The sequence below is a fragment of the Haliotis rubra genome, unplaced genomic scaffold (assembly GCF_003918875.1).
Source record: "Haliotis rubra isolate DU_JTF1 unplaced genomic scaffold, ASM391887v1 Scf150, whole genome shotgun sequence".
Taxonomy (NCBI): Eukaryota; Metazoa; Mollusca; class Gastropoda; order Lepetellida; family Haliotidae; genus Haliotis; species Haliotis rubra.
The window spans coordinates 1,100,810-1,112,877 of NW_025765448.1; the positions used below are offsets into that span (position 1 = coordinate 1,100,810).

General features: G+C 38.7%; 1 protein-coding gene across 1 annotated transcript in view; it reads left to right on the forward strand.

The window, feature by feature from the left end:
- LOC124270235 (mucin-2-like) overlaps window positions 1-12,068 on the forward strand; it is a 42,526-nt gene that overhangs the window by 10,463 nt on the left and 19,995 nt on the right. Inside the window, exons 9-15 of the mRNA XM_046705273.1 lie at window positions 2,078-2,221; window positions 5,974-6,092; window positions 6,364-6,432; window positions 7,370-7,484; window positions 7,959-8,105; window positions 9,700-9,822; window positions 11,604-11,738. Of these exons, the coding sequence (XP_046561229.1) occupies window positions 2,078-2,221; window positions 5,974-6,092; window positions 6,364-6,432; window positions 7,370-7,484; window positions 7,959-8,105; window positions 9,700-9,822; window positions 11,604-11,738 (852 nt within the window). The remainder of the gene's footprint in view (window positions 1-2,077; window positions 2,222-5,973; window positions 6,093-6,363; window positions 6,433-7,369; window positions 7,485-7,958; window positions 8,106-9,699; window positions 9,823-11,603; window positions 11,739-12,068) is intronic.

Below are 12,068 nucleotides of genomic sequence, written 5' to 3' on the forward strand. Positions count from 1 at the left end.
GGGGCTGCTTCTTCTAGTCGGGAGTTAGGCTTCTTTCAAATTGATATCCTGTATTTCGAATAATTTGGTTTTCTTCTTCCCGGCCGTTATATTGCATATGTTCATCTTTATTTTGGATTTTACGTCGAAGGAATCTACTTTGGCAGCTACAGTCCGTTTGAGTCAGAAACGGGCCGATGAATTGCAAATTTTATCATTGTACAAAATTGCCACATAAATATAAATAGTACACATGTTTATCATTTACTAATACCCAACAGCTTTCTTATATTTGAAAATTTTCCGGACTCCACCAAAAAAGTTGTTTAAGAAACTATCATCATTGAAAACGCAAAGGTTGTTATCTGTCGCGGCGGGGTGAAACCACAGAAATGGAACAGCCACTATCTTGTCGTGCACGGGATACACATGCCTGATGAAAAACGAAGTTGAATACTGACGTGAAACAGTTGATGATTAAAGTGTACGATTTTTTCCGTGCTGAAGCCGAAAGGGGCAAACCATTTTATGCCATTAATAAATTCCATAAGCGGGCAGCAAAAGCTTTAGGAGTATCAGCAAGGGTACTGACAAATGTTCTGGAACACAAACATTGTGAGGGTGATGCGAAGCAGGTAGGGGTCGTGTCAAAATCACACAAATTAAAACATTTGGACAACTTTAAAAAAAAACATGTAAGGCAGTCTATCAACAAGCTCTATTCTGAAAACAAATACATGTCGCTGAAAATTTTAAAAAAGTATTTGAAGCAAGAACACAACCTCGGAGTATCAAGGTACACCCTCTGGCGACTCTTACACTCTTTCGGGTATCGTTATAAGAAAATTTCGGGGGAGAATAGGTCAGTACTCTGTGAACGCCCTGATATCGTTCGCTTGAGAAATAATTTTCTCAGGGTTATAAAGAAGAAGCGCGAGGAAGGGTTCGAGCCAGTGTACTTGGACGAGACCTGGGTCAATGCCTCGCACACTGCGAGCAGTCAGTGGGTACCCGATGGGGGTGATTAGGGGTCAAGTAGAAAGCTGCCTGTAGGGAAAGGAGAGAGACTAATCTTTCTCCATGCTGGTTGCTCCAGCAAAGGCTTTCTCCCAGGCTGCGACTTGGTATTCAGGGCAAAGTCCACAGATAACAGAGACTACCATTCCGAGATGAATGGTGCGGTTTATCCTCGATTGGGTTAAAAACAAGTTGGTACCAGCTCTACCAGAGAAGTCTTTTATCGTAATGGACAATGCCCCATACCACAGCGTGCAGGACCCCGACAGTAAAGGTGAACCTTTCTACAAAGTTGACAGTTACATAAAAAGTAAGGGTCACGATATTCTGCGACTTCCACCCTATCACTGTGACCTTAACCCCATTGAAATGATATGGGGTATTGTCAAAGGAGATGTTGCCAGATCAAACTTTTAGATTACGTGACGTATAGGTTTTGGTTAAGGAATCCCTTAACAAAATCACGACTGAAAGTTGGTAAAACTGTGTCAACAAGGTAGCTAACGTCATTGAACAAGGTTACTGGTCTCGGGATGGCTTACAACAGGCAACTGTGGCACCACTTGTCATCCCTTTAAGTCGTGACTATGACACTACGACAGACGAGGAACCGACAGGTCTCCCAGAATAGATTTTGAGATGTCCCCCGCCATGACTGGCTGTTCCGTTTCTGCGGATTCACCCCGCCGCGACAGATAACAACTTTTGCGTTTTCAATGATGATAGTTTCTTAAACAACGTTTTTGGTGGAGTCCGGAAAATTTTCAAATATCAGAAAGCTGTTGGGTATTAGTAAATGATAAACATGTGTACTATTTATATTTATGTGGCAATTTTGTACAATGATAAAATTTGCAATTCATCGGCCCGTTTCTGACTCAAACGGACTGTATGTGAAAATGAATATATTCTGTTGTTGACGTTTTAAATGGAACCTTAGACGTTTGAAAAGAAAAATCCGTGTTCGGTATGACCTTCTTGCTGCGCATTAGAACAACATTCATTTGCCCTTATGTTCTGGGGAATACAGTAAGAAGTCTAGTCAGTCTGAAAAAGTACAGGTGTATAAACACTTTTTCAGGTGTGCCTCCTGTGTTGACCTTGCCACCCACAATACCAGGCACTCCCGATTGTGTAGATCTAATTCCAAACTGTGCGACGACTGTCAATGTTTGTTCCAGTACAAATGCAGCAACACACTGCAAGAGATTCTGCAATCTTTGTGGTAATCTTTCACATTCATACTGATGTTCGGTATTTGTTGGTTAAATCCACACTGAGCAATATTTCAGCTGTGAAATCAGATTGTATATGATCGCATCCAGACTGGACATGATACTCGACTGAGACATTGGCTATCGAGCCCATGAACTAGGATACGATGAGAAATAGTCAACGATAGGGAACAGGCAATCATATTTTCTTTGCTACAAATCATATCCTCTGCTCATTAAGTATCAGGTTTTGGTGACCCCGGCGTTTGTATTTGTAACCAGACTTCAGTTAGAGTTTTCAGATACTGTATCTAGACACATTATTATCATGTTCATCTTTAAGAATTTTCTTTAATTTCTAAATAAATTCATTTGATTTGTGTAAATGGCGAATAAGATCTTAAAGGCCATCATTGTCAAATCATCAAGTTTGCTACTGTTGGAATGTGCTGAAACGGTCCCTGGAAGAATTTCACTACCTTCACCTACAAATCCGGGTCTTTACTCTGTGATCATTGATGCTATCAATGCAGAGCATGTCTTAGTTTCACAGAGAGCATTAAAGACACAAGGAAATGATACGATGTGGAATCAAGAAACACTAGAATGCGCTTGAAATATTGCAATCTTAGAAAAGAACCAAGTTCAATTCTTTCCAAAGAAAACTGATTCTAACATTAACATTGCAAGGCAATATCCCACATAACAAATCTGATGAAAAGACTTTATTTCTTGATCTATGGGGTATTTCTGACTAAATATGGTGACCCTGGATAGAGTTCAATAATTATTTGCAAAGGTTGACGACAACATGTAAAAAATTATAAGAATTGTTACCTGCAGTTTATTGAAAAACACAATGTGCATTTGTTTAACATTCTTCATTGATAACATGTATGTAAAATCAGAGTCAAATCAAGCCAATTAGTCCACGATGTTTTCAGTTAAGATCTGATATAATCGAGTAACCTTTTAATTTAAAGGGGCACTGATCCAGAGCGATTAATGTTTCCAGCCAACAGTCTATTTACGAAACCAAGCTGCAAACTGGTCAGCCCCTGTTCCCTCGACCGTGACGGACACGGGGACTGGGCTACTGTCCACCTTGGCAGAATTTCTTCGACCTAATCAGTGGGGCATTAGGAAGGATGGATGCCCATCATATGCCGTTATTTGAAAATATCCCCGGTAGTTCTTGACTGATTGTAATAAAGTATCCCACCAGTGTAGGCTTATTCAGATTTTCAAATGCTTGGATGGTATAGTGACTGATCCAATTTCTGTGTCTTTTACCATGATATTTAATCATGTAAAAATATGCTGTCTATTACCTATGCTATGATATCAAAAACACGCATTTGATGTATTTGCGGTAACAACCCCCTATAAAAATCTGAAATTTTACTTAGGTACATAGGTATATACAGTTTTTAATATAACTAAGCACACAACAAATGCTTATATGTATTTCTTATGCATCAATGAAGTTCCGTTCGTATCCTCAAAACAGTGTCGGTGCATAAGTTTTTTTTCAGTCAATCAAACTTGCACGCAATACAGCAATTACTACTCTCTTGCTGTAACCCTTGTTTGGTGGTAAACCTACACATGTTATTTGTCCTCATTCACTTGATGGTCAGTTAATGAATTTATAACAGGTATAATAAGTGATAACACCACTCAGATTACCCGACAAAGGTTCCCATTTGGCATTTCTCGTGTCTGGAGTAAATACTCATCGTTATAAATTGAGGTCTGATGTGGCAAATGTATTACACCTTATGTAATATGCGCATTGAAGTGCGGCAAGAGGAATTGTCAGCTGGGTTACAAAACAAACATCGATCAAAGGATTAACCAATAATATGCTGATTGATTAATTGCTTTTATCTGCACAGCGGATTTGTCAAAAGGTAGTGCTTATATATGGAGATGTACTAATCTCTACTGAATACACCCTGTCGTAAAGTGTCTGTGTAAACACATCGTCCTTCCTTCAAAGGATTAACCACCAATACATTGCTTGATTGCTCATTACTGGCTAACTAAATTACTTTTGCAATCAGTTTCCAGGTGTGCTATCTTGTGTGACCAATGGAATTATACACCAATGTGTAAAACCTGAAACGATAGATAACTTTTTCGCATATTAGACTGTTAAATGACACATGACATGGAACAGGATTCTTTGTCAGCTGCAGATGAATGACATCTCATTCCTTTATGTGGATATTGATGGATACATTCCCCGAACAAGGTAATAGCCTGATATTGTAGCTATAACTTTAGTCTGTTTTAATTTTAATATTTGCATTTTGTTTTTATTCATTTGTTATAGCATTCAACAGAATAATTTTCTTTTGCCGTGAAATGTAATGAAACAGACAGCATACACTAGGTCGCACTTAGGGCGTGTGTGTGAAATATGATTCACGTTGTCAATCTATAAAATATCTAGATATTAGAGTCATGTTATAAATTCACTAAGTATAAGCAGATCGTGTGCATTTTATTAAGTTTCAAAATGCATAAAATTAGGATTATAAAACAAAATATAAAGATGTACATTGACTTCGTTATTTTAGTCCTAACATTTTGTTACCACTGGCAGATGGTTAAACTTCAAAATGTTTTCATTTGTTATCAAAATAATGAAGATCGAAATATTATCGAGTAAAACAGATTTCATCTTTGTTGATCAGTCTATACTTCTGGGATATCAAGTGGGTACTCACGGCAGCAAAACAATAACAAAGGAACAACCAGTCCACGGAAATTGCTCTGGATCAGTGCCCCTTTAAAAACATATCCCGTCCACTTCCCTCTATCCACCCAAACTAGAAATATGGGGCATCAAAACACTTTCCCACAAGATGTATGGCAAGAAGTTGCTCTTGTGTCGAGCAATAATTTAGCAAATGCAGCCTTTGGTCTCTAAATGTCAGAAATTTAGAGTTTCAGACAATCCTGCACTTTCGATGAAGATATCAAAGATACTTGGTCAAAAGTTGTTTGAACAAGGTTACAATATTTCAGGTTTCAGAAAAGCTTTCAAAGGATTTATGGAATACATGTGAAACACATTTCCATATATAACGCATCCAAGACATCATTTATTTCTAAATTTCCATTTTGATTTGTTCAAAATGTTGATGTGAACAACTGACCCGATGTTGTAATTTAATGATAATCATTTGTGTTTCTGCTTCCCTTTTACTGTAGTGCATAAACTCCAATGCTTCCATCAAATGTATTTGAAAGTATTTGAAGATACTTGATACACATTTTTGCAACATATGTCATATTTGGGATTACACTTTCTTAGTAAAGTACAGATTCTAGTACTTTTGTTGGGTTGAGTCCCATCCGGGATTCGAACCCACACCCTCAGAGTCAGGCACCTAATCGCCAGCACATAAAGTCAGCCGCCTAATCCGCTCAGCCATCGCGACTTCCACAAAATGAAAGTCGGACAACTGGAAGTCTAGGCTGCGGACTTTGTGTACCCCTCTGATAAGTGTAAATTGGCACGGCTAACACGGCCGAAAGCCTCGATTACACATGCCATTTAGAATTCTAGTACTTTTGTTGGGTTGAGTCCCATCCGGGATTTGTTGGGTTGAGTCCTGAATTTGACCACTTTCTAACTGGCATTGTGTAATCATAGCTTTCGGCCGTGGGAGCCGTGGCAATTTGGCACATTGATAACATGAGGCGCAGAACCATATTCGCTCACTCTGGGAGACCATCACACATATTTCAGGAGGTTTGCCGCCAGTGGTGACTTCACCAGACGCTGGACTAAAATGCTACAATTGCCACAAATATGACCCAAATCACCCTGAAGACCTGTGTCACGTTCACCATTGCCATAACGACGAGGTATTGTTTATGATGCTAGGTTGGAGGTCGTCATTAAAATACTATTTATACTAAACTTTAAAGTAATGGATCATAAATATTTGGAGATATATTTTTTGTAGTATTGAGTGACAATATCATAAAACATTGTCCCAAAAATAGTCATTAACCTTGGATTAACATATATGTTTTATTTATGTCCTTGTTATTTATAGTTTATAAACATTTGACTTTTCTTACGTCGTAATACTTGAGAAAAAATATCATTAATATGTCTCTGTTTCTTTTCTAGTTTTGTCAAGTAGATATTGGACTCGATAATATCGTGGATGGAAAATGCAAACATCTCAATGAATTTCCCGTAAGATCATTTCCAGTTCACTTACCTACAGTCAAACACTAAAAGAAAAGGAATATCTCGAGGTTGAAGAGATGTAAATGCCTCCAGATGTCCAAGGTTCTGTATCATCGAAACACGCTAAAACCAGAAACCATAAGAATTTCCGGACTCTTATTTTGAGACAACCAAATTACATCGTGGGAATATGTGACGCCATTGCATCAGTATATCTGTGACGCCACCAACATTGGAGAGTGCAGAGTGCTGTTAGGTGGTGACGCTGGTACCCTGACATGTGTCTAAAACCAGGGTAAAACAGATCACAGTGAGATGTTATTATTTAGTATCCGTATAAGGAATTCTGATTCGTGTGGTTTAAGACCTGCAACATGAGACATTATTTCTCCAATGATCTGCCACTGCTGCAAAAGGGACACTCCTTGTTCAAAATTACACTCTGTAAATACTGAAAGCATTACGCTCCATTTTGACAGTCTATTCCATTGTCTTAAATTATATTTTTTCCAACCATATTTTTCACATTTGTTTGAACCTTTACCACACTTTTAGTTACTTTTAACTAATAACAAATTTTGAATTGTTACATGTATTTAACTGTTGACATATTTTATACTTTTTTTAACCATTACTATATTTTGAATTATGTGTATCTGCTACCATATCTTGAACGAGGTTTAATCGAGAACCATGTTTTGAAATTTATTTGCCAGCTTTGTCCATCAGTTGATAGAATAAAAAGGAGTCCAGGAGATGTGTAGAGTAATTTGGCATGGCTGCATTACATATGAGATCTGCCGTTAAGAACTGTTCCAGGGTCCAATAGGATGGGATCTATTTTGTCAAATCGTTTCCAATAAAATAATCATATATCTGGGAGTAAATGCCAGGCTATCAGTCCATGTATTATGTCGATGTACACTTTGCTGAATGTTTCCAGCACTGTTTGACCGACCCGCAGGCCCTGTGTAATAACTTCAACGCTTTGCTCTACGGAGGATGCAGGTTTTGTTGCCAAGATGCCGATTGTGTCAATAAAGGGCTTTATGTCTCAGGTGAGCACTATCGTCCTACATGTATGTATGACCTGTGGTAACTGTCATAGTCTCGTCATACACAATTGCGGAAGTAACTGTCATCATGTTCCAAACCATTTTGAACTTAATTGTTAGTGAATGTAAAATTATGTTCAACATTATTTCACACATTTGACAACATGCATGCATAGGATTGGGGACTGCTTGTTCTTGTCAAGCTTCTTTCAAAACGATAGCCCATATTCTGAATACTTTTGTTTTGTTAATATCTACATTTCCCATCAGTATTTCGATTTAAAGTAGAAGTAATCTATTTCGTAAGATATTCAAGAATGAATATACTCTGTCGTTCACGTTTTGAATCGAACAAAAAGGAAAATGTGTTTTCGGTATGGCCTTCTCACTGCGCATCAACACAGCATTCAGTTGCCCCTCTGTATCAGGGAAATACAGAGGGAAGCCTGTTAACCGGACTAGTTACATGTGTTTCAGGTGTGTCTTCTGTGGTGACGCTTCAGCCATCCACAACACCAAGCACTCCCAATTGTGTAGACGAAATCACTGACTGTGCAACAACTGACAATGTTTGTTCCAGGAGTCTTGGACAAAAAGTCTGCAAGAAATTCTGCAATCTCTGTGGTAACTTTTTACAAGCATACTGATGTTTGATATTTGTTGTCTAGAGCCACACTGAGCAATATTTCAGCTGTATGACAGCAGTCGTGTTTGTTGCATTTGTGTGCAAGAAATTTATTAAGTTAGTGTTTCAAATTCTGAGCTGAGTAGGCTTTCCGATTGGAAGCACTTGGGTAGTAAGTGCAATGATCACTTAATCAGGAGATCAGATGATTCAGTTTTTTGTCCTGGATCTATGTCATGGTGCATTGTCCATAACAACGACGGTTTGGTCAGTTCTGTCATGTAGTCAGGGAATGCAGAAAAGTTCATGTCGAATGGTAGTCCGTAGTCACATTCATCAGCTGATTTCGATCCAAATATAAGAACACAACCTGGCAGAAATACGAGATGTGATCCAACAAGGAGCACCAGTATCTCCCATTTTTCAAGTGGTACGACTTTGACTAGGATCTGGATGCTCCCACTGATAAGATCATGTGTCATCTGCATTATTACACCCTTCATTCAAGCAAACTATTTCATACCCATGTTATCTTTCTGATTTGAAATCCCCGAGATACCCGAGAAATGATGTCCACCCACTTACAAAGTGTCAGCTTTTGATTACCTCGACGTTTGTTTTTGACACCAAACGTCCGTAAAAGTTTACAGAAAGCACACCTAAACACATTCATGTGATCTTCATCTTTAAGTATTTTCTGGATTAAATAAATCCGATGTGCTCAATCGGCGAAAAACGTCTTAAAAGGCATGTTTGTTAAAGTCATCCAGTTTGCTTCTGTTAGATTCTGTTGAGAATGTGTTTTACGTTCATCTGTCCACAGCTTATCGATCAGGGGAGGCAATTCTAAACTGTGTTCGCCTGGAAATCTGGTGTGCCTGATGTGTTCTTTCAGTGCGTCAAAGGGCTATCATAGTTCGGTTCTTGATAAAAATAAATGTGCACATTTTGATGATGTCCCGAGCTTCCTTTGACAGAGATTTGCGAACAAACCCCCATATGTACTGACAATGATAACTAAACTAGGCGTCCCCCGAGGTTGTACACGCAGGTAGCATGTTTTGCACACATTCTGTCAGTGTTGTCATCCGAAGAGGAACACATTGTAAGGACTGACAACTTCTTTACTTGCAATGGATGCGATGTTTCCCTGTAGATGCTAACACCGTTGGCATCGCTTGCTTGATAACGGTGTTATCATCTACACAGCGCATCTATTGCAATTAAAGACGTTGTCAATCTGTACAATTTGCTCATCTGTATATTTAAAGCCACTCGAAGACAAAAAGTAATAATCTGCTGTTATATCCACCGATCCATCCCCGGTCACACGACACAATTAACATACATAAAGTTACAAACCTCCATCATATACCACCACATTCAGGCGACTTAATATACGAAATATACGCGAAATAATACTATATATATGAAACATTCGTGTGCGAATAAGGTTCACGGAAGATAAATGTGGTCAGTCTCTTCCCAGTAGCTTTAAACGATTTATTTTGTCCTGATGTTTTAATACTGAAACTGTTATACTATACTACCCAGTCAGCCTGAAAAGCCACAAATGTATACATACTTTTTCAGGTGTGTCTTCTGTGGTGACGCTGTCGCCATCCACAACACCGAGCACTCCCGACTGTGTAGATCTAGTCGCTGAATGTGCAACAACTAATAATGTTTGCTCCAGCACACTTGCACATAAGCTCTGCAAGGAATTCTGCAATTATACTTATGTCTGTTATTTTGTTTGTTGACGCCGTCGATAAATATTTCAGCTGTATGAAAGATGTCTATATTATTGAGGCAAGAACAGATACCTGCTTAAAATGATAAATGATTATGGGATACCGTGACATGAAGTCTACGAAACCTGGATATGGATCAGACAAACATAAACATGTCATACTTTCGTATTCTCTATTCGAAACATAATATATCTTAGATTGGAATGCATGTATGTCTTTCCTTTGGATGTTACAAATAGTGAAGGTCAGTGACCAATGCCCAATCTATTGAGTTGATGTTCCCTCCACGGAACATAAACAAACATAAAGGGTACATCAACCCCGAGGGCCCCGAGGGACCAGTGAACAACATATTTATCTTACCGAACACCTCAATGTTAATTTTGAACTGTTTGAAGCACGGGTATTGGATCAAAATAAGGTACACTACTGAAACGAAGTACCAAACCAATTCCCACAGTTCGGCATTTCCAGCGGGTAACATAAAAAATGTTACTCGCTTGTGAGCGGGGTACATTGATTAGCTCAGCCAATCAGAAAACGACATTTATGTGTGAGGTAAGATAAAATAGATTAACAGCCTTCAACTTTTCACACCTTAATGTGGTCAGTCGCTTTCTGGTGACGCAATGTCGTCCGAAGCCTCTTGTAGAGCTTCATAACATGTCTCTGGTCAAATACATGGTTCATTTTACTAGGATTTTCCTTCTTTGCAGGCGTCCAATCACCAGCAACTACACAAATTACTACTACTACCTCTACCACTACTAGTACTACCACTACTACTGCCACTACTTCTACTACTACTACTACTACTACTACCGACATCAACTCTACCGCCATGTACGGATCTCGTGAAAGAACACCAGTGCCATACGCTTCCAAATATTTGTTCAGACAAACTCGCTGGTGACATTTGTCCCGAGTATTGTGGGCTTTGTCAAAAAGACCAAATGCATTTGTTTATACGTTGTCAATGACAAGCGTTACACCACATGAACTCTCTTGGCCAGATTCATTATTCACTCACCATTATCATGTAGCTCGATACCCACTTGGGTTGTCAGTCAAGACGTGATGAGGTAATTTTATGACATCACGATGTCGTGTTGGCCACAGTCGGTTTACTCCTGACCATCTGCTGAAAACGGATGGGGATGGACCTCCCATGTGTGTCTCTTGCGATGAAGTGTTCACCATCAAGCATATACTGCTTGACTGTGTGGACTTTTCAACTGCAAGGGATTCACATTATGATGAGATAAATCTGAAAGATCTGTTTTCCCGCGGACATCTCATTGTTAACTACCTGAAGAAAGTTATCACAAATTGTAACTTTTTAATGTGAATGACGGATTGCATGTTGAATCGGTACTATGACTTTCTGTTTGTAAATATTAATGTAATGAATCTATAAGGGTTGTTTTTTGGTTTTTGGGGGGTTGTTTTTGGTGGGATGGGGGGTGGGGTTGTAAAAAAACAAAAACACATTTGGAAATGTTTATGAATGCAAACTTATATGGCTAGAATAATGTGACGTAAAACCCAACTCAACTCAACTCATGTAGCTCGACTACTGCAGAGTGTTCAACAACAAACAAACAAGCGAAATGGTTGTGATTTTGAAGGTACTTCTATGCAAATATTCTTCAAAGTGATCAGAAATATCATTTTTTGACACAAATGTGATACTACTGGCTGTATTCTTCAACGTAGTGATATAATCTTCTGTATATTATACAGTTACACCAACACTGCCAATTTGCAAAAGTACAACAAGAGAGGATAACTGCCCATTGGCTCCAAACGTTTGCAGCGAAAAAGTAGCGCCATACTTTTGCCCTGAGTTCTGCGGCTTGTGTACAAGACAAGGCAAAGGTAAGTTGTGTAAGAGCAGGCGTATAAGGGGGATACAGAGAAACGACTATCAATTGTACGCTTTGTGACTGATACAATTTATGCGTGGGTGTTCGAATGCAACAAAACGGTACTTCCGATTATCGCAAGAAACCTAATTAGGATATTTTCTTTGAGGGGCATTTAGAAGCTGGTATAATGAACAGGAACGATTTTTTATGATAGATGATGTAGTGATAGCAAGTGATGCTACACATTTTATGGATTGTCAACTTCTTTAATTGTAATAGATGCAATGTTTTGGTGTTAGTGTCTACTCCATAACGTCGCATCTATTGCAATTAAAGAAGT